Source organism: Sciurus carolinensis, chromosome 11 (assembly GCF_902686445.1).
Source record: "Sciurus carolinensis chromosome 11, mSciCar1.2, whole genome shotgun sequence".
Classification (NCBI taxonomy): domain Eukaryota; kingdom Metazoa; phylum Chordata; class Mammalia; order Rodentia; family Sciuridae; genus Sciurus; species Sciurus carolinensis.
The window spans coordinates 72,261,259-72,288,495 of record NC_062223.1 but is presented as its reverse complement, the minus strand read 5'-3'; the positions used below and the strand labels follow the sequence as shown (position 1 = coordinate 72,288,495).

Below are 27,237 nucleotides of genomic sequence, written 5' to 3'. Positions count from 1 at the left end.
TAAGATTCCCTAACTCAGGATGTGATGCTACAAATTTATCTGGAAAACCATGCAGAAATATTACAATATTACACTTAAAACATTTAAACTATTAAGCTTCAAAGAACTCTTCATGTCCCCCTGTTGTCTTCTCCAAATTATGTATTTCAATGCCTAAACAATGCCAAGCCTAACTCTTCTCTGCTAATCTCTGCAAAACTGGTCCAGAAGGCTGGGCTGTGGCCCATCGACCACTCACAGCTTTCTAGGTTCCTCAATGGAAGTAAGATCTAGCATTTACTTTGAGTGAGTAAATGAAAATGTGTGAGGAGAGGGTGATGGGAAGAATTGCTGTGGGCAGCATGCTATCACTCAAGAAACTCACTGGTAACTCTGTCCCCCTTCCTACACTGCACGCCTCAACTCTGCATTTCACAAAGTCAGGAATTTCTCTATTTCTCCCCATTTTCTCACATTAACTAAAAAGTCATGCATGTAAGAGTGCCAGGTAAATAGATATGCAGATATATAGTTTTAAGTGTAATTTCTAATTCCCTAGTTCAAATGCGAATTTCATCCAGAAACATTCATAGGCACACCCAGAAAAATTATTTACTCTGGGTACTCCTAGACCAGTTAAGTCAATAAGTAAAAATAAAATTGTGTATGCAATATAAACCAGGGACTTTTGTGTTACTGCTGGAATTCACATAAAAAGGTGTAGAAAGAAGGAGGAATGAAACAACCTTGTTGATTGAAAATTAAAGTGCCTGGCTCAGGATTGATAAATACATATACACTTGTACATAGATTTGGGTCAAAGTCCCTAAAGACACGATTCCAAATATTAAAACCTCAAAAGATCAAATCCCTAAAGTCTAACATCCTAAAAAAAAAAAAAAATCAAAATCCCAAAAACATCTTCTGGGAAAAAAATATTAAAATTCTTTATAAGACATTTTTGTACATTTTTAAAAGGAGATTATCTGAGAAACATAGAACACTTCATAAACCTCTTCACATATTAAGCTATGCAATGATAGCATACGTATTTTGGTAAGCATGAACACTCAGGTATACCTACAACAGTTGGACAGGTGTAACAGTGATGGGAAGGTGAAATGCAAACCAGTCGGCCTTCTGTAGTTCTTCTCTCCTGCCCACTGCAGATTGGATTGTCCCAGCGCACAATAGACCTTCCCCACCGAGGCCACTCAGACCCACACCCTGATCTCTCTAGAAACGCCCTCATAGACTCAAAAATAATGCTTCATTGGGTGTCTGGGTTTTCATTCCAACTAAATGATGCAGCCATCCTGCATACAACTCAAACACTAATCCTTTCCTCAGTTTGATTTTTCTATTCTTCATGTACAGCCTCCCCCTACTGCCTACAGTGGGAATTGCAGTTTTCAAAATTTCAGCTTTCAGGATTTCAACATTCAGGGTTTTAATCTTTTGAGATTGTGATTGTAGGATTTTAGACTTTAGAGATTTTCATCATTTTGGATTTCCACTTTGAGGATTATGGTGTTTAAGATTATGGCATTTGAGATTGTGTCTTTTCAGATTACGTTTGGTAATAGTCACGTGCACACCTGTACATGCATATATACATATAATAGTTAATATAATTAAATGTACATAATGAACACTTTCCCAGGTGCTCTGTTAAATAGAATAAGGACAAATGTACACAAGGAGGTTAAAATAGTTTACAACAGAGTTTCTCCTTATGGTCCTAATGCTAAGGAGCAGGAGAGGCAGATTAGTACTAAGTCCATGTTACTCCAACATCAGTGCTCCTCTCTCTGCACCACACTACCATAGAGGAGGTAGCAGCATGATTCTGAAGGAGCTGGGAGCAGAAAGGACAGCCCAGGAAGTGCTGAGCTGCAAGAGGAGTCTGGTGCATCTTAAGCAAAACTCTAGAGACCATGAAATATAATTTGACATTCTGAATCCATGTAATATGAGGCAGGAGAGGGTCATGATGATGGATAATATGCTGAACCACTTCATGGCCAGCATGCTATTACAGAGAACATGAAGAAAATATTTTTAGTGTAGAGGGTAAACATTGTAATTGGTTTGTTAAATGCTTGCACTTGGAAAACAGAATTGTGAATGATGAAGATATCACCATATAGTGGCCCTTAACAAATTAACCAATTTCTTATTGGTTAATTTTATAAGAATTCAATTTCTTATGTGTAACATAAATAAAAACAACAAAATTTACCTGAGGTGATATTGTGGGAATTAAATAATAGAGTATTTGTAATAACTTGTGCTATTTGCTAGCAAATAAGCACTGACCCAGAGTAGTGCCTGTTTTTTTTTTTTCTCGGTTTCTCTGATTTGAAATAAATATTTAAAAAATGAATATTACATCCTTATCTTTAAAGTAGATGACTTTGTTTAAGGAAACAGAGTAATTTGTGGAGAGAGTCGCAACCCTTAACATTTGTTACAAATTATAAAATAAATGTTTTATCACTGTAAAATATCTTTGTTCTCATATGCATAGCCATGTAATCTGATTTTATAATTGTAATAACATCTTTAATATAACTCAATATGGTAGATGAAAGTTGTATTCATTTTCTATTGCTGCATGATAGGCTATCACAAACTTACAGACTTAGGACTTAAGGACTTAGAAGAGCTTTAGTTAGCTCACAGATTCTGTGCATCAGAAGTGTTGGCAGCAGTTTAGAAGGGTTCTCTTTTCAGAATCTCAGCAATGTGTCGTGAAGGTGTCCACTGGGCCACATTTTCATCTGGAGGTTAAAGGAGAAAAGGGTCTGGTTCTAAGATAACTCAGGTTAGTGGTAGATTTCAGTGTCTTGTGCTTATTGAATGGAGGTCCTCAGCTTCTGAAGACTGTCCAAAATTTCCTGATGCACATGCTTCTCCATAGGTAGTTCACAGGATGGCTGCTGCTTCTTCAAGGCCAGCAGGAGAAAGGGAAATACCACTCTGGTAAGATGGTGTTAGAGCATAATCACAGGGCTGGCATCTCTTTCCTTCGCCACATACTGTTAGTTATGAGAAATTCAGCGGTTCTGTCCATCATGGGGTATGGAGGAGGCACAAAGGCTTGAACATCAGAAGACAGGAGTCACCGGTGGGAGGAGGGAGACTTCAACACAGACAGATTTGAGAAAGATGGGGAACTAGTTCCCTAGCCATCTGCCAGTGGGAATGGCCAGAAGATTCTGCTTAGGTCCCTTACCCTGATAAATACATTGCAGTACAATAAGTTCTTGAAACTTCAGAAGATGGAAAAAGCACGTGGAGCCTCTTTGGGATCACTTTTCCCAGAAGCCTGAAAAAGATCCTAGAGATTTACTTAGAACCCCTCAAAAAGTAATCGCCTAGTAAGCAAGAGTGGCACAGTGTAAGGCACCTTACAACAAACCTCCAGAGTGCCCTGCCACCAGCCCGCTGCCCTGAAGATAGAATGCAGCAGCCAGGCCAGGAGAAGCAACAACAGCAGCCACAGCAGCCACAGCAGCATCCACATGTTCCAGGAAGACCTGGGAGAAGCCCAACTCAGCTCAAACAGCCTGCCTTGCACAGTCCCCAGAAGTCCTAGCTGTGAAGTACCTGGGACACTGCTCCACCCAGCTTTCCAATCTCTCCCTCTGCCCCAGAAAACATGTCCAAATCCTGATAGGCAGCTCCTGTGACTCACCTGGGTGCTGTTCCCTCTGCCCTGCCTGTGCCTTCCTCTCCTTGATAGGCCATGTTCTCATGCTAGGAGGTCCTCCTAGCCAGGTGACTGCTTGGAGGTCTCTTCGCTGGGAAAGCTTGAGGACACTTCTCTACTAGGTCTCAGGACTCAGTACTTCTTGGTTCTCTAACTCTTCCCCCTTGAGCTGCCGCTGCCCCTCCAGGTTCACAGAGTGGCAGAAGCCTTTGTTCAGGGCCCCAGTGAGTGCTGATCCATCCAGCAACTAGTGCACCTCTCCTGAGGAAACTGGAATGGGGAAGAGGTACTTTCTCATACTTTGGCCTCTTTTATATTTATTTGCTTATCTTTTTATTGATTCCTTTTAGTTTTAAGTAACATTTGGATTCATTTTGACCTAATTAGGAAAGCATGGAATATAATTTGCTCTAACTCAGTTCTCCTTGCCTTCCCCTCCTCTCTCGCCTGTTCCCTCTCCTCTACTGATCTTTCTGCCATTTAGTTTTTGTTTTAGTTAATATCTTATACACGATGGTGAGATTCACCGTGGTATATTCATATATATACATAGGAAAGTTAGGTCAGATTCATTCCACTGTTCTTTCCTTATCCTGATCCTTTTCCCTCCCTATTAATTTCCTTCATCTTGTCCACTGATCTTTCTTCTGTTTTGATGGAACACCCCTGTTTTCTTTCTCTGTCTCTGTCTCTCTGTCTCTCTCCCCCACTTATTTTGCACCAGTTTCTGAATATCAAAGAAAACATTTGACCTTTGACTTTTTGAGTCTGGCTTATTTCACTTAGCATGATAGTCTCCAGTTCTATCCATTTACCAGCAAATGACATAATGTCATTCTTCTTTATGCCTGGATAATATTCCATTATGTATATATAAAACATTTTCTTTACCCATTCATATGTTGAAAGGTATGTAGGTTTGTTCCATAGCTTGGCTATTGTGAATTGTGCGGTCGTAAACATTAATGTGGTTATATCCCTATAGTATGCTTATTTTAGTTCTTTTAGACATATACTAAGGAGTGGGATGACTGGACCATATGGTGGTTCTATTCCTAGATTTATGTTTGCTTTTGGTACCAGGGATTGAACTCAGGGGCACTTAATCACTGAGCCACATCACAAGCCTTTTTTTAAAAATTTTTTAATTTTTTATTTTGAGACAGGGTCTCACCAAGTTGCTTAGGGTCTCACTACATTGCAGAGTCCAGCCTTGAACTCAAAATCCTCCTGCCTCAGCCTCCTGAGTTATTGGGATTACAGGTGTGGGCCACCAAACCAAGTGCATAGAAACTGTTTTCACAGTTTACAGAATTATGGACTAATACATATTTTTCTTTCTTTCTTTCTTTCTTTTCTAAAGGCACAAAAAGATTTATTGAAGGGATTACAAAGGTGCTACAATTCCAGCGGCTCACAAGTCTGAGGTAGGAAGATCTCAAGTTCAAAGCCAGCCTTAGCAATTCAGCAACTTAGTGAGACTCTAAGAACTTAGCAAGACCCTGTCTCAAAATAAACAATAAAAAAAAAAAAAAAAGAAGGGAGGGGAGGTCTGGGGATGTGGCTCAGTGTTTAATCCCTGGAAAACACACACACACACACACACACACACACACACACACACACGGACAACAAAGATATACATACCACAAAGGCAAAGTCTGTTTTCAGAGGAGAAAAAAGACTAGACACAGATCCAGGGTTGAGTTCTCTGATTATATATAGGATTTTCCTGGGAAGAAATATGTAGGTTCCCAGGAAAGTTTTTTGGAAATCAAACCCCATGTCAATCATTTGATATTTGGGTTTCAGAATGTTTCTTTTTGGTTAAGCAGTCTAGTCATAAATCAGCAGTGGGCACATTATGTAGTAAGATGTGGTGATATTTAAATTATGTTTTTGTTCTAATTGATCTGGTACAAGCTACACTGGAGGTTTTATTCATCTAACCAAACAGACAAGCATGGCAAGTCTTTCCCACAATTCACAGTACTTCTAAATAAGGCCTTTTGGGGGAAGCTGGAATTGTACCCCTTACTTCAGGACCCTTAGGTCACACCTAGATTAAATAGTGGAAACTTCGAAAAGTCTTCTAAGCCTAAACCTCTTTTGGGGTAGGATTTGAACCCCTTTTTTTGCCCCACACGGGATGACTTTCTGGAAAAGCACTTTGAAAATAATAGAGGATTATGCACAGACAAAAGAAATACCTTGACTTGGGACCAGGAGGTCCAAAGAGTGAGTATATCATCCATAGTGAGAACTGTCCATTAAGCTACATGTGAACCATGCACTGGGCCTGGTGCTATGGAATTGCCGAATCTTCACAGATGAGGACACTGAGGCTCCAAGAGGCCCTAGGTCACATGGTGAGTAGGTGACAGGGCTAAGATCTGGTTTGCAGGTCCAGTCTTTCAAGTTAGAACCCTTGAGGACTGACATGTCCTAGAGAATGGACTATGCCACCTTTATTAAAGACTGGAGGGGGATTTAAGACCTTGTCACATACAATAGCACTCAAGAAAAAATTTTAAAAAAGTTTTATAACACTGGAATATTTATTTGAAAATCATCTTCTGTGTAAATCTGATCTAGAAAACTTCAGTAGGGTCACTGTGGTGAAGGTAGATGTGGGGTTGTTCGGGGCCCCGAGGGTTCCAAGAGTACTATTTGAAGGCCACTCATCCAGTAGGTTGGCACTTACTGTGAAAAGTTCAGAGGGTGCCATGATACTTTGGGTTTGAAGGAAAAAAGTAGGATTGTAACAGACTCATTTCTGAGTTGTTCAGTCTAAGGAAGGGCAGCAGGATGCCAGGCATTGAGGCTCTGGTCTCTTTGTCTAGGGTACCACCTGCCTCATTTCACCCTTTGGCCAGTAGCCATGGTCTGCCACTCATAGGGCAGAAAACTTATCTTCACCATTTAACAACTGAGTTTAATCTTTAAAGATATGGATTACAGAGGTGAAAGCTGTGGCATCACTTTCTTTTTTCTTGCCCTTATAAAAGGCATCATCTGGTATAGTCCTCTATCAACAAAGATTGTTCAAGTTCAGATCCTGTATAGGATCAACAACAGGTCTGTACACTGACCCTCAAGCAGGAAGTTGGGGGATGATTTAGAGTGGAATCATCAAACGGACCTCCTTCTCATAGATGTCAGGGATCATTCCCACTGGGGAGCTGACCATGTGTATAGTATTCTTGCCAAACAACTGGAACTCATAGTGGATGAGTTGCTCCCAAAAGTCATTGTTGGGTTGGATGATGGGCCGGCATGACTTGGTCCATGTGTGGGCATCCAGCAGGGACATGGCATGGTACTTCATGAGGTAGGCAAGGCACAAAGTGGCTGAGCGGCTGACACCAGCGGCACAGTGTAGCAATGTACGGCCCTGCTTCATTTCCACACTGTGGATGTGGTCAGCGATGGGGTCAAAGAAGTCCTAGAGCTTCGAGATAGGTGCATCGGCCACAGGCACCTGTGTGTACTGTATATCCTCATAGAAGGTATTTACCACCTCTACTGAGACGTTTATGACTGAAGAGATCTGGTTGCTGGACAGCAAGAGCTTGTTGTTGGCAGCCACACCATTGCTGATGTACAGGCTTCTGGTCATCTGTGAGAGGCCGCTGGTTGAGGGCTGCCGGAACTGAACTGGGAAGGTACACAGGGGTGCTGTCGTCAGGGCGGTGTGTCAGAAGTTGGTGGTACATGAGGCCTGCATTTTTCTGCTAAGCTGTGTCCATGGAAAACTTAAAAGGGTGTTGTGATCTAGGTGTGGTGGTACAGTCTGTAATCTCAGCAACTGGGGAGGATGAAGCAGGAGGACTGCAAATTCAAGGCTGATCTCAGCAATTTTGCTAGATCCTCTCTCCACTAGGAGTGCGAAGGGGTTCGTTCATGAAGAAGCGCACCGATTATCCCCAGGCAAGAGTCTCAGCGAGAGACCAGTTCCGATCCCGGGGCCGCAATCCCCGCCCGCCCGGCAATCTGGTTTCCGTAACAACGGTTTCTCCTCAAGGGGAGGAATCGGCTGCCCTTGTCTTCGGAGAAATCTCGGCTTCTGTTCTGCGCTCGGTGCGGCCCCTCTCGGACTTACCCGGTTACCAGCTTTGCGATCGCTCCTGGATCAGTCAGCAGCACAATCGACCGACCCACCCCAGCTTACTCCGTCTTGCCCAGTCCGTCTCCACGGCAACGCGCCAATTCCTCTTTCTTTTTCTTTTCTTTTTTTTTTTTTTATTAAGAAATGTATTTTTACTACTTGTATTACTTCTAAGTAGAAGTTGTGTTATCTTTATATCACTATAACAAAATGTCTGAAATAATTAACTTATAAAGAGAAAAAGTTTACTGTGGGTCATAGATTTAGAAGTTTCAGTTCATGATTAGTCAGACCCATTACTTTTAGGCCTCTGGTGAGAATTGTGGATGGTAATGGTGGAAAGTGGCATGCAGAGCAGAGCAGAGCTGTTCACCTCATGGTCAGAAAGCAAAAGAAGAGGAAAAGGAAGGGGTCAGGGGCCTCAGTGCCCTTTGAAGGTATGACTCCAGTGACCTGTGGAGGTCCACCTTTTAAAGGTTCTGCAGTCTCTCAATAGCACTACTTTGGGGACCAAGTCTTTCATACATGGGCCTTTGGGGGACATTCAACATCTAAACTGTGTCATAGGTCAACAATAACCTATTGATTTTTTTATGTTGTTTACTCTGGCTACACTCTTTTTTTCTCAAAACCTTTATTATAATGTTCTCTCTCTTTTTCTTTTTTTGCAGTTGAATTTATTTTTTAAATTTATTTTTATTGTATTTTTTAAATTTTTAAAAACTTGTTCTAATTAGTTATATGTGACAGTAGAATACATTTATGTACTTTGATATATCATACATAAATGGAGTATAATACTATGATGTTCTTGATGGTGATCTTCTTTGTATTTATTCTCCTTAAAATTGTCTTTCCCAAAGGCACCAAAAACCTACATTGGAGAAAAGATAACCTCTTCAACAAATGGTGCTGGGAAAATTGGAAATCCATGTGCAACAAAATGGAACTAAACTTCTATCTCTCAACCTAACAAAAATCAATTCAAAGTGGATCAAAGACTTAGGCACTAGACCAGAGACCCTGCACCTAATAGAAGAAGAAGTAGGCCCAAATCTTCATTATTTTGGCTTAGGACCTGACTTCCTTAACAAGACTCCTAAAGCACAAGAAGTAAAATTAACCAATGAATGGGATGGATTCAAACTAAAAAGCTTCTTCTCAGCAAAGGAAACAATCAATAACATGAAGAGAGAGCCTACAGAGCGGGAGAAAATCTTTACCCCAGGCACCTCAGATAGAGCACTAATCTCCAGGATATATAAGGAGTGAGATGGCCAGACCATATGGTGGTTCCATTCCTAGATTTTTGTTTGTTTTTGGTACCAGAAATTTAACACCAAAAAAACAAATAACCATATCAATAAATGGGCTAAGGAAATGAACAGACACTTCACAGAAGAAGAAATACAATCAATCAACAAACATGAAAAAATGTTCATCTCTAGCAATTAGGGAAATGCAAATCAAAACTACCTTAAGATTTCATCTCACTCTAGTCAGAATGGCAATTATCAAGAATACAAGCAATAATAAGTGTTGGCGAGGATGTGGGGTAAAAGGTACACTCACACATTGCTGGTGGAACTACAGATTGGTGCAACCACTCGGGAAAGCAGTATGGAGATTCCTCAGGAAACTTGGAATGGAACCACCATTTGACCCAGCTATCCCACTCTTCAGTTTATAACCAAAGGACTTAAAATCAGCATACTACAGTGACATCAATATTTATAGCAGCTCAATTCACAATAGCTAACTATGGAACCAACCTAGATGTCCTTCAACAGATGAATGGATAAAGAAAATGTGGTCTATATACACAATGGAATGTTACTCAGTCTTAAAGAATAATGAAATCATGTCATTTGCAGGTAAATGGATGAAGCTGGAGAATATCATGCTAAGTGAAATAAGCCAATTCCAAAAAAACAAAGGCCAAATGTTTTCTCTGATAAGCAGATGCTGATCCATAGTGTCAGGGCCGGGAGTGGATAGGGAAGAATGAAGGAACTTTGATTGTGCAGAGAAGTGTGAGGGGAGAGGTGGGGTGGTGGGGCTGGGATGAACAGTAGAATGAGATAGACATTATTACCCTACATACATGTATGATTATACTACCTGTGTGACTCAGCACCTTGTATAGCCAGAGGAATGAGAAGTAATGATCAATTTGTGTACAATATGTCAAAATGCACAATTAAGTGTGTATTATTTCTTTGATATTGTCCCTTTTGTTTTTTTTTCTTTGATATTCTAAGTATACAGTTTTTAGGCCACATAATATTTATTGATCTATCATTAAGTTTACCTATTTTTCTTCTGCCATCTTTAATCTTTTATTAAATCTATTCACTGGTTTTTAAAGTTTATTTATTTCTATAGTTTTCTAATTTTGTCTCAGTAGATATTTGATATCCATAAAACAATAACTGGATCAGGATCCCAAGTCACTACAGTAAGCTTGATTTGGTTTGGTATATCTAGAAGAATAGGTCAAGATAACTAGAAGGAGAAGAAGGAGGAGGTAAAGAAAAAGAAGTCAGTGTGAGCTACCTTCTCACAAAACATCCTTCAAAAACCAACACATGTATCCATATGACAATACAGCTTATATAAGTACAAACCTAGCAGCAAATAGAAATAACTGCAATATATGCCATGTAATTGCATCTAGTATTACTAGTATCTCTAGTACACGAACACTAATCAAGAGTTGTGAGTTTTAAACTGCGCACCAAGGTACATGCCTGTAATCCCAGCTACTTGAGAGTCTGACAAAGAAAGATTGGAGGTTTGATGCCAGTATGGGCAATTTATTGGGACCCTGTGTTAAAATTAAAAGTTAAAAGGGCTGGGGATGTAGCTCGGTGGTAAAGTACCCTTGAGTTCAAAAAAAAAAGAAAGAAAAGAAAAGAAAAATAGTAAATTCAATGAGCATAATTTACAAACTATAAAACTACAGACAGAATAATGGTTCCACAAAAAATAGCCTTATCCTAAACCCCATAGCTTGTAATGATGTTAGGTTATGTGGCAAAAGGGAATTAAATTTCACATAAATTTCAGTTGCAACTTAAATGAAATTAAACAGCCTTAACATAGGGATATATCTTAGTTTATCCAGATAACTCAAATACAATCAAAGCATTCTTAAAAATGGAAGAGGAAGAGAGAATAGGAGAGTCAAAGGAAAAAGTGACTATGGTAGAAAGGCAGAAGTATTATTGCTGGTTTTGAAGACAAGTGAGCTTCTTGTGGCTAACAAAAGCAAGGAAACTTTTCCTTTTTAGAGTTTCTCAAAAGAAATGCAACCATCTCAACACCTTGTTGTCAGCCCTGTGAAGCAATGGTGGACTTGTGAACTGCAATAGATCATCTGTTTCTATTGTTCAAAGTCAGGAATTTAGGGAAATTTTTTTATAGTGGCTGCATGATACAAATATATTCAGCATCCAAAAAAAATCTATATTTGTATTTTTAAGTACATACAGACATTTTAATTCATTATTGGGGAAATTATTTAAAACTACATTAATGAGGAGATGTATTACATTTATAATATTTATAGTATAAATATTCCATATTACAAAAATATCAAGTATTTCCATTTTAACACAGTCATTGCAATCAAATAATTCATGTGTGTGTGTATATTAATTATAAAACTTTTATGTCAATGCAAAGTACTGAGAATGGGTAAGAAAATTTTGAAGACAAAATTGCAGGACTCATGCTTCAATATCAATAATCTAGAAAGTCTTAGTTGTATTGGAATAGTATTGGTGGAAGTTTATACAAAAAGGCTAATGAAAAAATGCTGAATAATGCAGAAATATCCTTAGACTTCTCAGAATTCTGTCTCAACTGATGGTGTCTGATTTGTCTAGAGCTGAATCTCCTAGGGGTCTAATATCCACAGACTATTAAAACCCCTAGTGACATTCCATCTCAAGAGAAGTGACTTGATATGATGGCTTTTTATCCCTCACGAGGGAACAGGAGTAGAGAGGCTCATCTAACTTGAATGATCTGGGAATATGGGCAAATGCATAAATGTTTTCATTTTACTTCGTACCAGAACCTTTCCTAGTTTAAAATTGTACTCAGTTCTTCTAAATAGATACTTTCTACTAACCCTGTTCACCAAGAGACAGAATTCAGAGTCTGGTGAGTTAAAAACTATAGTCACTTAGAGAAGAGAAAGGTCTTCACTGGTTCTGTCATTTCATCAAACGATACAGACTCCCTTTACTCAGGGTCCAAGTGTGGGTTGACCCCTGAAGGACCTGGACTTGGGAGAAAGGGCTTTTCTGGCACCATGATTCTATGACAAGGAGATAGAGTCTGATGGGAGACTATTGACTTCAAGAGCAGACAAGCAAATATACTTGGAGATAGAGCCAGGAATTCAGAAGGAAAGGGCTCTTCGGTCAACAGAAATGAGATCAGAATAGGTTTTGATTAAAACAGAAGACCTTGGTTTGGATGTTTTCTTTTGCCTCCCTATGTAGTTGCAATGATGGCTAGGTTTTCTCCTTAAATGATTTCCTTGTGACACTGAGAAAATGTGCTTCTGTTTGGGGAGCAGCAGCAAATCTGTGCTAAAAGAAGCTGAACTATATTCTCTCCAAAATTCCAGAGACATTTGGGAGCTTTCTCAGCCCACCTGCTTTTCAGGTCACAGGAGACCACATGGCCATCATTTTAGGTAGGACTTCAAGGGGACTCTGCTGCTATATATTCTCCATAGAAGCTCAGTCCCTGTAGGAGTTTAGTCTGCATCAACCCTGAAGATGTAACTTAGAGAGTGTGCATTCATACAGAGTGCTGCAATGGAAAGTAGTTACATATTTCCTAAGTAGCGGTAGTTTGTTTGCTTGGGCTGATTGAGGACTCTGAAATTCAAAACTAAGAGAGAAGCATCATTATGTAAAGCTCTGGGGACCTAGAAGAGATGTTACAATATCTGAATGTGACTTCTCCCAACTCTTCTAGTGTACAGGACAACAGATTCCTGCCAAACACATTCATGCAGGTTTGTTGTGACTTGCTTGCAAAGTCCTCTTCCTATTCTTAAAAGCTTTTGAATGATTTTGGAAATTTGTTGGGTAGGATGAAAGCCCAACGTCTTTAAACTGGTGTAAGGATGGCACATATGCTGTGGGGCCTCTCCAAGGCTAAGCTTACTGGTATCAGTGTGCCCAATTCCCTTCCCTTTTCTTTTCAAAGTACTCCATAAAACAGATCACAGAAACAGAGTTAAAGTGTGAAGAGGAGTTAAAGTGTGAAGGGCATTTTCAAAGTAAAAGCTACCCCAAAGGTGCTAATTAGTACACAATGGAGCTTTCCGCAGATACAGCCAAGCACTGGCAGACTGGAAAGGAAAACTCTGAGGAAAAGAAGAAAACTTTTTATTTTCTTTTTGCAAAATTTCTTTGTAATTCTTTGTTTCAATTCCAGTGGAGGACAGTCTACTGTTTGATTTTCCCTGTAACAAATTGCTTTGGCTGTTTGCTGTTTTGGCTGCATTGTCAGACTCACTGATAGGTAGAGTTGTCTCCCCAGCTAAGAATGAGAGCAGAGATCCTCTAAGGTTGCTGAAACTGCCTCTGAAGTTCTAAATCATCCCCTGAGCTCACTGCTCCTTGCACAGGGGGAATGTTGTTCCCTTGTCCCTGAGTGTTCTCTGGTAGACCACATCTCAAAAAATACAACTCCTAATTTGAACCCTATTTCAATCATTAAAGGAAAAGCTCCCACATCATCCCAGCCCTGAAATCTGTCCCTTTTCTCTCTTTTTGTTATTTTTTTCTCCTGCTTTATCCAAATTTTTCAGTTTATTTTACCAAATTCATTGCCTGAAACATAAAATTTCCTCTATGAAAATCAGTAGTTCCCCTGTCTTCACAGTATATCTCATCATATATAATATTTTTACTACTTTTATTGTTCTCTTTTCATGTCCTCTCTCTCCTCTCTTTTGCCTTTTTCTTCATAATTGACTTTTATTTCCCCTATGATGTGGGCCTAATTTAAATAATCTATGATGGGAAAGAAAGTTATTGATGAAGTTATTGATGTATAATTGTATGAATTTTTTGATTCATTGAATACCTATTTCATATGGTTTATTAGTAAATACATATTTTTATGTGTGTGTGTGTGTGTGTGTGTGTGTGTGTGTGTGTATGAAAGAAGTCGGGTCAATGAATAAGACTAGTCAACTCCATAGGTGCCAGTTCATCCCTGGGACAGGAAGTACTTCTAATGTAGGAACTCTGAATGTGACAGTTGCAGGAACCAACTATTTTCAGCACCACAGTGGAAATGGCAGATTTTATAATGCTCTGGGACTGCTGCTTTGTCCTCAGGACTCAAGAACCAGTGGCTCCCAGACTGAACCATGTACAACTCCAGCTGTTACAACCCCAGTTCCTTCATCCTTGTTGGAATACCTGGCCTGGAGCAGTTCCACCTCTGGATCGGGATTCCCTTCTGTGTCATCTACCTTGTGGCCATCGTGGGCAACTGCATCCTGCTCTACCTCATTGCAGTTGAGCACAGCCTCCATGAGCCCATGTTCTTCTTCCTGTCTATGCTGGCCAGCACAGATCTCATCTTGTCCACGGCCACAGTGCCCAAACTGCTCAGTAACCTGTGGTTTGGTTCCCAAGAAATAACCTTTTCTGGGTGTCTCACGCAGATGTTCTTCCTGCACTTCAGCTTTGCAGTGGACTCTGCTGTCCTGTTGGCCATGGCATTTGATCGCTATGTGGCCATCTGCTTCCCCTTGAGATACAACACCATCTTGACTCCACGGTTGATCATCAAGCTTATGGTGAGCATTGTTGTGAGGAGCTTCTCTATCGTCCTGCCAGATGTGTTTCTGCTAAAACGGTTACCATTTTGTGGGACCCGCACCATCCCACACACTTACTGTGAGCACATAGGTGTTGCTCGGCTTTCCTCTGCTGACATCTCCGTCAACATTTGGTATGGATTTTCTGTACCTCTCATGACTGTCATCTCGGATGTCGTCCTTATTGCCGTCTCCTATGTCTTCATCCTCTGTGCTGTCTTTCAACTCACATCCCGGGGTGCCCGTCAAAAGGCCCTGAGCACCTGCGGCTCCCACGTCTGTGTCATCCTCGTGTTTTACACACCTGCCTTCTTCTCCATCCTGGCTCATCGCTTTGGGCACGGTGTCCCTCGAAATGTCCTCATTCTGTTTGCCAACTTCTATGTGGCCATCCCTCCTGCTCTCAACCCTGTTGTTTATGGAGTGAAGACCAAGCAGATCCAGGACAGATTTATTCTCCTCTTCTCTTGGAAGAGGCCACCGTGAGTGGACACCGCAGGGAAAATTTTAGATTAATTGACGTCTTGAAATTTTACATAACGTAGAACTACACAAAATTAAGGTCTAACTCTTAATAATTTGAAATGTAATCATTCTACCCTTATACAGAATATAGAGAAGTGGAAAAGTAGAGAAAGAGAAGTTGTTTAAACTCCTGAAACATGAACTGTTTCCTGAATTTAATTATCTTGCTCCCCCCACCTTTTTATTTTAAAGCTGATAATGGATGTGAGAACACCAAAAGTAAGATTCACATTATTCTTGTTGCTAAATTTGAAGCTAATTGAAGGATAGGTTTTCCCCAGATGCAACTCATCCTGTGGTTTTGAATTAAAACCAAAAGTCTTCCGTCTTCCTTGTCAAGTAATTATGAACATTGTCTGCTATAAATATCAAACACAATGTTTCAAACTTCATTCTTACCAGCTGAGCTATCTCCCCAGCCCTTCATTCTTGATTGTATACATTATTATTACTTTTTCCTAAATTCTCCACTTGCTTTATCTTTTCCTGCTATCAGGGACAGCATAGAGGTACATATCTTTTGTACCTAACTTTCTTAGGTACCAAAGGAAAGTCCAAAGTTTTTTTTTTTTTTTTTTAATTCTTCAGATTTTATTTTATGGTTTAACATAACAATTAAAAATAAGTTTGAGGGTATTAGTTAATTTGGTTTTTGAATGAGGAGTCACAGACATACAAAATTATAGAAAAATGGTTAATAGAGGGCCCAAACACAGGTTGATGTGATTCTGAATTCTGAACTCTTCATCTAATTACTTCCTGGGAGTCTACTCACACTAATGCCTTACAAACTCCCCCAAATCAATTTCTCCAAAACCCATCTGGAAACTCACTCCCTTTCTCTGTACCAAGTGTTCTTTCCTGTCTTCCTTTGTGGTAAATGGCACCATTAAAACTAGGAATGGTAAGAGAACTGAAATATGACTTTTTTTCTCCTGTGATACCATCTGACAAGTTAACTCAACATTTAAATTGAACATTTGAGTTTGAAGCATTTATACATCATTCTGGTGGATATAAACATCACTTTTTGACTTTTATTATGACATGGAATTTGACACCACTTTAATGTATTATCTGTCTCCTCGCCACCTCCCTTGAAATTTTTCAGTGATTCCAGGTCCTCAGGATTATGCATGAATATTGTCTTTCTTTAAAATGATTGCCGGGCATGAAAACTTAAATGAAACGAGCAAGCTCTCATGAAATTCCAAGTCTTGTATTTTATTTACATTTACTTACACTTAATTTATGTTTATTTACAATTCATCCACAGTTCCCTGAAACCTTGATCAAGTAATTCCAGAACTGATTTTTTATGTTGCCATACCCAGTGTTCTGTGATTTTACATAACATAAAATTGGTGTAGGTGTTCCGTAGAGCTGGGTGGGAGTCATCAGTAGTTCCCTTGGGAAATTGTCCCAGGAGAAGACCATCTATATCCCAGATCTCCACTTGAAATAAAGGCATACTTTTAAACATACAAATGAACATATTTTTAAAAATTGGAAGAAGTAATGAGTAAAAATTAGCATTCTGACATAAAATCCTGTGTGTGTGTGTGTATGTGTGTGTGTGTGTGTTTGTGTGTGTGTGTGAGTATTGAGATAGTTTTTTCTATCAGAAATATCTGTAAGGTGGCTCGGAGGAAGCTCATACTGGGACTTTATTTTTGCCACTATTAAAAACGATCATTTATTTTCTTATGTATTTTTCTATCCCATACCTATTTTATATGTTTTTTGAAGGCTGAAACATAGTCTTGGTACTTTCTTACACTCTGCCCAGTGAGAACGCCTAACATACCAAGTGTTCTTAATGTGTTTCAAGTATATTCAAACGTCAACAGGAATCTCTTCTCTCAGCTATTGTTCATGACCGACCTTTTAAATAACTGTTGATAACTAATATAGATATCACAGGACATTATTTTAAGTCCTAAATTCACCATCTCTCTTATATACCCCACTGAAAAATATATATTTATGGAATCTTGGTGGAGTTAGCTCTGCATTTTGAAGAAGTTGGTAAAAATGTCCCAACAGGTTAGAATGATAAGACTGTTATGAATTAAGACAACACACCCACCATTACTTGCCTAGTTTTAGCGTCTTAAATACATAGAACTTTTGTTCACTGTTATTTTCTTGGCAACTTTATTTAGGCTTCAATTAAAATTCCTTCATTGGCTACTGCATACTAGAGTACTTTCTCTTATATACATTCTCATGGAACATGTACTTTTAATTTTAGGACTAATCAAAGTCTTGATAAGATAATTACTTGTATATTCAGTTGTTAATGTCTATGTTCTCTATTAGTCATTAGGACCAAGCAACACCTGCCTTGTTTATCACTGTATTCCTATTGCTTGTAATTTTGGTAGCATATAATAGACACTCAATAAACGGGTTAAAACAAAAGAATTTTAGTTAATGGATGAAATTCCTATTTTGTATGATGGGGATCTGTCTGCATTTATAATTCAATGTAATGAAAAATAAAATTCCATAGCATCATAGAGAAGGACTTATTGTTTCCCTAGTAAGGTGATAATTATTATCCCTCTTATTTCTCTGAGCTTGTCTTTAAACATTTCCAAATTATTACTCCTGGTTCATAGATGTGTAAACTGACTCCCAGAAAAATTACCTATTTTGTTTCAGCACAAATTAAAAAATGAGGGGAACAAGAACTAAATTCCAGATTTTTTGCCACTAGACTTTGAAACAAGTCTTCCTCACTGGACTCAAGGGGATTGTGTAGAGAAGTTTATTCTTGGCAGGATTAAACCAAAATACCCAGGCTGTACATCTGTAATTTTCAGACCTGAATGTAATTTTGTCAGACCTTTACCCTATACAAACATTACTAGCCCACATTCTACATAATGGGCTCCATTCAATGTCAATGCTGATTCAACCACAGAGGGAAGATAAAGAATTGCCAAGCAAGATTGGCTGGTTGAAGAAATCACTGGAAAGAGAGGTCTCGTCACATCTGCAGAGATGCCAGGCACTTAAAAATGTCTCCAGGGCATTGTTATGTAAGGTTACAAGGGGATGTATTTCAATTCAAAAAAGATTTATCCATTATCCACCATCATAATCTCCACAAGGATTCAGAAGAATACAAAATAGCCTCTGCACAAAAAACATTAGGAGTTCAGGACTGGGCCAGAGGACATTGTAGTTCTAAGACTTCTCTAGCTGATCAAACTGCATCAAAAACTTTCAGTCATGCTACCAATGATGGTATTACAACACGTTACCCCAAAGTGTGGTCTGTAGCACGTTGAGTACTTTGGAATAAGGAAATTAGAAGGGCCTCAGAAGCAAGTTTTCTCTGTTCTTCTCCATCTTTCCTTTCTCTTTCTCTTGTTTATCCCCAGAAAAATGTAATAGAAACTAAAATTTTTCTTCCTCAAGGAAAGTGTAGAAACTAAAACTCTCCCTGATGGAAAGACATAAAACCTGGAGAGGTTGCTCATCTACTTCACCTGAAAGTAGGATCTAAGATCTTATTTTCTGAGGCCTCTGCCTTATACTTGGAGGGAAAAGAATGCTACATGGACTAAGAAGAATCTGAACGAACAAGTTTCATTACGTTCCCCTAACTGGTTACCATGAGATCCTACCTTTTTTGTCCAATCACATTTCTATCCACCTGTTCATTCTTCATGGAAGATAAACTTAACAATACAGTTTTCTCTGAGTCTTTGGATCTTTATTTCTGAACTCTTCTGTGACAACTTAAAATGTTTTCTCTTGTCACTCTGCCTTTTGTTTTAGGGGTGTTGGCCATGACATTGGATTGGATAAGAGAAAGATGCTACACATTTACATCTTTACACTATGCTTTTGGATTCTAAGATACAAGCTTTCACTAATATTAGCAGAGGAATAGCTTCCTAATCTAGAGATTGTTCATTTGTTTGAATCATTGTTCATATCCTAGACTAATTCAGGCACTGGAACCCGAGGCTCATAGGTTTCTATGGCTCAGAAGCCCTCCCTTGTAATTTGTCTTTAATCTCTGGAGAAAACAAGGGAGATATATTTGTGCTCAAGCCTCCAGGTTTTGTGTTTGTTCTTCCCTGCTGTGACCAGGATCTCACGTCTGTCTGGGTCTTTTGATTCTCTGTTTGTCCTTCCTGACTTTGGAACTGCTTCTGTCTGTTTACTGCCTTTGACCTGCTTTATATATGTATCTTCTTTTCCTAATCCTGCCTTTGCACAAACAATTCCAGGGCCAGAACCTCCAAGGTATAACTTTGTGGGAAACAGTGCAGAACTCTTGGAGGGAGTAAAGCTGGTGGGGAGTGGGGCTGCTGAAGAAGAGCAAAGGAGGTGGGGAAAGGGTGAGTTCCAGGAAGTAAGAAAGGTCTATGTTACAACCTGAACACAGTCCTAGAGCTTATGCTTATTTAAAAGAGTGGAATAAAAGAGGAATGCCTAGCAATATATTAATTCTTACTTCCTTTTTTTAAAAAAAAATTGAACTAGAAATTGAACCCAGGACCTCCTGTGTGCTAGGCAAGTGTTCTATAACCCTGATCTATACCTCCAGCCCCTTTTGACTTTTTATTTTGAGACAGGGTCTAGCAAAGATGCCCAGGCTGGTTAAAACTTGTGATCTTCCTGCCTTAGCCTTCTTAGTAGCTGGATTACAGGCATGTGCTGCTGAACAGAGAAGGAACTTAACTGTGAGTTTTTTCCACTAAATTCCCCAAAATATTTTTAGATTTTTTTGGAGCTTAAAAGTTTTCATGCTGAGAGTATGAGAAATATTTAAGACAATAAGTGGTCATGATACCACTGTCCATACCAGACTGGGACCAGCCATCTGGAGAGTGACATCTGAAAGTCCAGCTTAGAGCCTTGTCAGTTAGGTCCTAAGTGTAAGCATGTGTGTGTATTTGTGAGCACATATGTGAGGGAAGTAGGGGGCAAGCACCAAGATGCCCCTTTCCCCACACACCCCATGGAGCAGCACACAAACAAGATGGAGGGACGACTTGCCTTCTGGGATGGGTCTTAGGACAATCCTCTGCAATTCATAGACCAACCACGGGTGCCCATTATTTTTGAGGGGATAGAAGTAAGAGCATCACATGGATACATGTAAAATAAAAACAAACCATAAATTATTGTAGTTTATGTTAAAGTATTTAGGGAAAAACGTGTTTTGTGTTTAGTGCTGAGTGAGACTGAGCACACAGAGGATGTGCATAGGATGTGTCATGATGATATTTTTAGTCTTGGGAGAGAAGAAAACAATACTCATAAATTAATCAGGGAGCAATAAATAATAAGGAGTAAAATACTTGCTAAAGACAAAATAAATAATATCTGCTCAAGACAAGAATAAATAATGAGCAGAATATTTGCTAAAGACAAAAATCAGGATTTTGTCATCAAAGGGACTGTATCTAAGACAAAGACCTTACTTTATAAAATATATAAATATATAGTTTGTGACAGTTGGGAAGATTGAGTGAATCATGGAAATGCAAAGCTACAGATCTTTCATTTTATTTAGAACTTTGAAAGTGGGTGGGGAAGTTGCTAATATCTCACATCTTCCTGTGTCCTTGCTCCCAGATGGTCCTTCAGTGGGGCATAGGGACAATGGGTTTCTTTGGTGAGAGTCTTCATCAGGTTGAAGATACATGAATTTGGGAAGCAAGTTCCCTTGCTCTTTGAGATCTTCCATTTCCCAGAGCTAAGGTGTAGGCTGTGTGGGGGCAGTTGGGAAAGAGAAGTAGGCAGTAGGGTAGTGAACCTGAATGAACTGTATTCCCAACATCATTGAACATAATTAATGATTAAATTAATTAGTGTGGAGTCCCAAGAATACTTTTATGCTAATTTCTTCACCAAATACTTACTGAACACCGCACCAGACACTATTCTAAGAGAACTGATTTCTCTCCTATTAAAGCCTACTGTTTACTAAATGAGAAAGCTAATAAAGCAAAATTAAAATAGTGCAGTAAGCATTCTGAGTCAAGAATGCAAAATACATCATGAGTTCTTAAGAACGTTTCTAGTTTGAATATTTTTCCAGTAAAGCTTGCTGGGGATGGTAGGTGAGTGGGAGTTAGCCAGTGACAAATAGGCAATTTACTCAGCTGAATATCAAGATCAAATAGAATTGCAGAATTTTAGACAGTAGCATTCCCAAGATGTGAAGGTTAAATTGGGGGTGGCATAGTTGAGGGACTAAAGTTATCTCACATTTGACATGGGAGAGGATTCTGTGAACTCTTCAGCTTTGATTCTCTCACCTGAGGTGGGGTGTTAACATAATGCTTAAGACCAGGCAAACAAAATAATTCAAGGTCTTTAGAGTATCAGCTAGGAGCTGTATCCTACCATGATGTCAATAATGCCGCAGGGCCTGGTTAAGCACAGAAGAGTTTTATGCAAATTCTTCAGGGGTGAGGTATGTATTGGAAATCTAAAAAAGTGGGTGCTATTTACCCGGTTAATGTGTTTCCAAGTAATATCCCTTTGCTGCCCTTGGTGGATAGCTGACAAGTGGGCATATTTTGATAACTCTTATTTTCTAAAATTGTGAGACAAAGTAGAATCCTAGAATAATCAAACATACGAGCAAATTAAAAAAAAAACTTGTTAGGAAGTTCATGGAGAGGAAAGAGTTTTCTAATTTTTTAACACCTTTATCTGTTATTTCCATCATCCTCAACAATAGGCAAGATCTACCAGTTCCATCTTTTTATATGTCAGAAGTCAATATTGAATCTCTATTGTTAGCTGAATGCTGCCATTATCGACTTCTATAAAACATTGCTCTATTTTACTGTTTACAAATTTTAAGTGTGAGCTGGGTGCCGTGGGCCCAGTTCAGCGGCTCAGGAGGCTGAGGCAGGAAGATCACAAGTTCAAAGCCAGCCTCAGCAATGGCGAGGTGATAAGCAACTCAGTGAGACCCTGTCTTTAAATAAGATACAAAAGAGGGCTGGGGATGTGTCTCAGTGGTTGAGACCCCTGAGTTTAATCCCCAGTACCAATAATAATAATAACAAATTACTACTACTACTACTAATAAATAAATAAATAAACTGTAAGTGTGATATTGCTCCATCTGGCCACAAACTAAAACTTAAAAAATATCATTCGAGTGGACAAATTAGGCATTTAGGTTTTTACAAAATGGTTACAATACTTTTAAAAAATAAGCAGAGAGTGCTCACTTCAGCAGCACATATATTAAAATTGTAACGATACAGAGAAGATTAGCATGGCCCCTGTGCAAAGATGACATGCAAATTTGTGAAGGAGTCCATAGTTTATGGACTTAAAATCAGCATACTACAGTGATATGACCACATCAATGTTTATAGAGACTCAATTCACAATAGCTAAGCTATGGAACCAAACAAGGTGCCCTTCAACAGATGAGTGGATAAGAAAATGTGATATATATACACAATGGAATATTACTCAGCCATAAAGGGGAGTGAAATTATGGCATTTGCTGGTAAATGGATGGAACTGGATACTATCATGCTAAGTGAAATAAGCCAATCCCCCAAAACCAAAGGTTGAATGTTCTTTCTGATATTCAGATGTGTGTGTCGGGGGGGAGAATATAAATTCACTGGATTAGACAAAGGGGAATGAAGGGAAGGGAGGGGGATGTGATTAAGCAAGACAGTAGAATATAACTATCCTATGTGCATATATGATTACATGGCCAGTGTAACTCTACCTCATGAACAACCACAAAAATGGGAAGTTATACTCCATGTATGTTTGGTATGTCACAATACATTCTACTATTATGTATAATTAAAGAGAACAAATAAAACAAGAAAAAAAAATAAAAAAGAAGCATAGAAAACTTCTAAGCTTTCTATATGCTTGGAAATCAATTGTATTCTAAATAAGTTATTTGCTTTTTATAAATAAGAAGATAGGGCTAGTGGTATAGCTTACTATTTGCCTGGTATGTGGGAAGCCCTGAGTTCAACACCCAGCTCTGTACACTCACATACAAAAAAATATATACTTAAATTGTCTTGTTGAGGCACCATTTGGAAGCAGGGAATTTCTGACAACTTCTATTTATTTCATGTAGATTAGTGTATTTGTTTCAGGTTACTCAACAATCATAATTCTTACTTTGTATTTTCCTTTCAATTTCTGTATTGTCCTTCTTCCTCTCCTTAGAGATCATGGAGGTGAATATGTGGTAGGGTGTGGGTGATGTGGGTTATATGGGAAAGGAAGTTTTCACTTGATTTTGCGGTACTGAGTCAGAACTCTGGATCCTGTGTCATGGGCTCTTGCTGAAGCTTCTCTGTGTATTGCCCTCTCCTCTAACTAAAGCTATTGGTAATGAAGTGGAGCTTACTTAGCATGACCCATGGGTGAAATCCTCTGCAGACTGCATCCTTGCCATTTCTTCTCATCTGGAAACGATAGGTTTTCCATTTTTTTTTTTTTTTTTCTCACCACTTGGAATAGACCTTCTTTCTTTCTCTGGGACCAGCCTTAATGGCAGGTAAACCAAAAGGAGTATGTCAGGAGATATGTGTTCAATACTCTTTTCATTTTCTGTATTCAATTTCTGACTCTTTTGTCAGCAACTTTTAATTGCTAAAGGAAAATGCATTTGAGTTAGGAGCCCTATGCAGAGGCTTTGGTGCCAGCTAACAATACATGGGATAGAGCAGTCAGTGAAGGGACGGTGAGGTGATGAGTGGATATAACACAGAGGTACTTAGAGGGTGAATACTTGTGATATGATATTGTTTAAAAGATGGGTGCTTATTTGTGCAGAAATTATGATTAAGATAGAGTCAAGGTTTCTAGACTGAAAAACACTGTGATGTACTGCCATTTGTTGAGTTACAAAACAATGTAGTAGAATCAGGATTGGTGCAAAAGAAAGACAAGTGAAGTAATTTGGAATATTCTGAGTGGGGAGAATGTGGAACTTTTACGTGAAGATGGCAGACAGAGGGTAACTAATTGTGTGACTGAAGAGAGAGGACTGTGTTTAAAACCATAAACTTCAAAGTGTTCAACAGGGGTCTCAGTGAAAGTCAGCATTTTTTAAGATCACCTGGTACAGTTTGTCCACTAAGAAAGCAGTAGATGTGCACAGAACACTGCAGAATTCCAACCATCAAGGGTCACATAGAGGAAAAAAAGAGTGGCACCAAGGTTAGAGAAAAAGCATTGTCTACCATGTCACAAAAAATACAAGCATTTTGGAAGAAGGTCCCACTGTTTCAAGGAAGTATCTTGAGAATGGGTCATTAAGTGGATTAGACTGGGCAAGAATGTCATTACACAACATTGCCCAGAGACGGAGCTATCCTCATGTTTGTCTTCTTTGAGGGTTGGAAGAAGGATTTGATCCTCTTTCCATGAGGCAAAGCTAATATACTAAGTTATCAGAGTCTTTCATCTTTTCTTTCTTTCTTTGCTTTTGTTACCAGGGATTGAAGGGAGGAATGCTTAACCACCAAGCCATACATCCCTGTTTATTTTTTATTTTGAGACAGCATCTTGCTAAGTTGCCAAAGCTGGCCTCAAACTTGCGATCCTCCTGCCTCAGCCTCCCAAGTTGCTAAGATTACAGGTGTGCACAACCCTGCCCAACTAATCTGCCTTTTCTTTTCTCCTCTTTCTCCTCCTCCTCCTTCTGTTTTTTGACACCAGGGATTGAACACAGAAGCACTAAACCACTGGGCCACATCTCCAAGTTGTTTTAAAAAATTATTTTGAGACAGGTTCTCTCTAAGTTGCTGAGGCTGGATTTGAACTTTCGATCCTCATGCCTCAGCCTCCAGAGTTGCTAGAATTACAGGTGTGCACCACTGAGCCTAGCTGAATAGGGGGATTGAACTCAGGAGCACTCGACAACTGAGCCATATCCCCAGTCCTATTTTATATTTTATTTAGAGACAGGATCTCACTGAGCTGCTATAAGCGCCTTGCTTTTGTTGAGGCTGGCTTTGAACTCACAATGCTCCTGCCTCAGCCTCTCTAGGCCCTGGGATTATAGGCGTGTGCCACTGTGTCTGCCTTTTCTTGAACATTATTCTGGTCTAGGAATGTCTGAAGGGCAGATTAAGCCACTGAAAACTTAAATTTTAGGGAATTTAAATTTTTTTCCTGTTTATGTTGGTGAACTTTTCTATAACCGTAATGAGAACCAGGGAAGATGTTTTAGTGTGAGAGAGAATTCTGAGTTGTTCATACATAGTCAAGACCGAATTCAGTTTTATGACTTAAATCTCTGGGGAAATGTTTCAATACCACTTCTGTTATGACTTAAAATTGTGGCTGAGAGTGTGGCAGACATTTATTAGTAAAGAGAAGAAGATAATCGGTCATTTCTGAGAACTGAAAGCGAGGGGACGATATTGAAGAGGGCTCAGAGGCTAATGTCTGTAGATGGTGGTAACCAACCGTCATAAAATTTTTATTTTCAGTTCCTGAGATTCATCCAACTCATGACCATCATGGTGGCATCCAACGGGAGCAGTTTCAATCCGGGCGTGTTCATCCTGCTGGGAATCCCAGGGCTGGAGCAGCTCCATGACTACGTTGGGATTCCCTTCTTTATGATCTACCTTGTGGCCCTCGCAGGAAACGGTGTCCTCCTCTACCTGATTTTCATGGAGCGCAGCCTCCATGAGCCCATGTTCTTTCTCCTCTCCTTGCTGGCTGCTACGGATCTCATCCTGTCTAGTACGTGTGTACCTAAAACACTGAGCATCTTCTGGCTGGGTCCTCAGGAGATCACATTTCCTGGATGTCTTACTCAGATGTTTTTCCTCCACTTCAGCTTTGCCATGGATTCTGCTATCCTGCTGGCCATGGCATTTGATCGCTATGTTGCTATTTGCTTCCCCCTAAGATACTCCACTATTCTCACCCCTCAGGTTATTAGTAAGATTGTGATGGGTATCATCAGCAGGAGCTTTTGTATCATCTTCCCCTGTGTGTTCCTATTAAAGCGACTGCCTTTCTGCCGAACACTCAGCATTCCCCACACATACTGTGAGCACATAGGTGTAGCCCGGCTGGCCTGTGCTGATATCTCCATCAACATATGGTATGGCTTTGCTGTGCCTGTGATGACTGTCATATCAGATCTGATGCTGATTGGCATCTCCTACACTCTCATTCTTCACGCTGTCTTTAACCTTCCATCCTGGAATGCCCGCCAAAAAGCCCTTAGTACCTGTGGTTCCCACGTTGGTGTCATTCTTACATTCTACATGCCAGCTATATTCTCTGTCCTTGCCCACCGTTTTGGTCACAATATCCCTCACTCCTTCCACATACTGTTTGCCAACCTCTATGTGACTTTCCCTCCTGCAATCAATCCAATCATCTATGGGGTGAAGACCAAGCAGATTTGGGACAAAATCAACCTCCTCCTCTTCCATAAAGGGAATCAATGACATGAAATTGAGGGCTTGGGAAAGACGAAAGGTAACTATTGATTTGAGGGTTTTTTCCATTTTTTTTCTTTTTTTTAATTTTTATAGATAGCATTTTGATTCATTGTACACAAATGGTACATCATTTCATTTCTGTGGTTGTGCACGGTGTAGATTCATACCATTCATGTAATCATACATGTACATAGGGTAATGAGGCCTGTCTCATCCTACCATTTATCATACCTCTCCTCCCTCTCATTTCCCTCTACATAATCTAATGTTCCTCCATTCTTCTTTCACCCGGTTTTTTCCATTCTTAAAAGCCGATATTCCCATAACGGTGACTTAAATTTATACAAAATTCTAGAAATCCACTAGATTTAGAGGAAGCAATGGGAAAAGCAGTGGGAAAAGATGAGCAGGTGTATGTGAAGAGAAGCCAAATAAAAGTTGAAGAATGTGTTTTCATGCACAGATAGGTCAGAGGGAGATCTTTGCCTCATATTCAGATAAATATCCAAGACATGTAGGATAGCATGTCGATTATATATAAAATAGAAGATTCTTATAAACAAAAGTGATGAAAGGCCTCACAATTTGGGATACTTTTGTA

The 27,237-nt window shown here is 39.4% G+C and overlaps 3 protein-coding genes and 1 non-coding gene across 4 annotated transcripts; 3 read left to right on the top strand and 1 right to left on the bottom strand.

The window, feature by feature from the left end:
- Positions 1–2,694: 2,694 nt before the first annotated feature.
- On the bottom strand, positions 2,695–7,388 carry LOC124959542 (dual specificity protein phosphatase 18-like; the record flags this gene model as incomplete). Its single annotated transcript, XM_047517956.1, is given in 4 exon segments — positions 2,695–2,762; positions 3,404–3,521; positions 6,654–6,718; positions 6,815–7,388. Coding segments are annotated over 4 exon segments (825 nt in total), but the record flags the coding sequence as incomplete, so codon positions are not given.
- Positions 7,389–14,208: 6,820 nt separating this feature from the next.
- On the top strand, positions 14,209–15,150 carry LOC124959540 (olfactory receptor 52H1-like). The gene has a single exon (XM_047517955.1). It carries the CDS (start codon positions 14,209–14,211, stop codon positions 15,148–15,150), a length of 942 nt encoding a protein of 313 aa, XP_047373911.1.
- Positions 15,151–22,401: 7,251 nt separating this feature from the next.
- Positions 22,402–22,508, top strand: LOC124960875 (U6 spliceosomal RNA). The gene has a single exon (XR_007104192.1). It is a non-coding gene; the product is annotated as a U6 spliceosomal RNA (small nuclear RNA).
- Positions 22,509–25,685: 3,177 nt separating this feature from the next.
- LOC124960220 (olfactory receptor 52H1-like) lies at positions 25,686–26,642 on the top strand. The gene has a single exon (XM_047518851.1). It carries the CDS (start codon positions 25,686–25,688, stop codon positions 26,640–26,642), a length of 957 nt encoding a protein of 318 aa, XP_047374807.1.
- The last annotated feature ends 595 nt before the right edge of the window (positions 26,643–27,237 follow it).

Excerpts from the sequence above, each read along its gene's own strand:
- LOC124959540 (XM_047517955.1), top strand. The coding sequence starts at position 14,209 with ATGTACAACTCCAGCTGTTACAACCCCAGTTCCTTCATCCTTGTTGGA.
- LOC124960220 (XM_047518851.1), top strand. The coding sequence starts at position 25,686 with ATGACCATCATGGTGGCATCCAACGGGAGCAGTTTCAATCCGGGCGTG.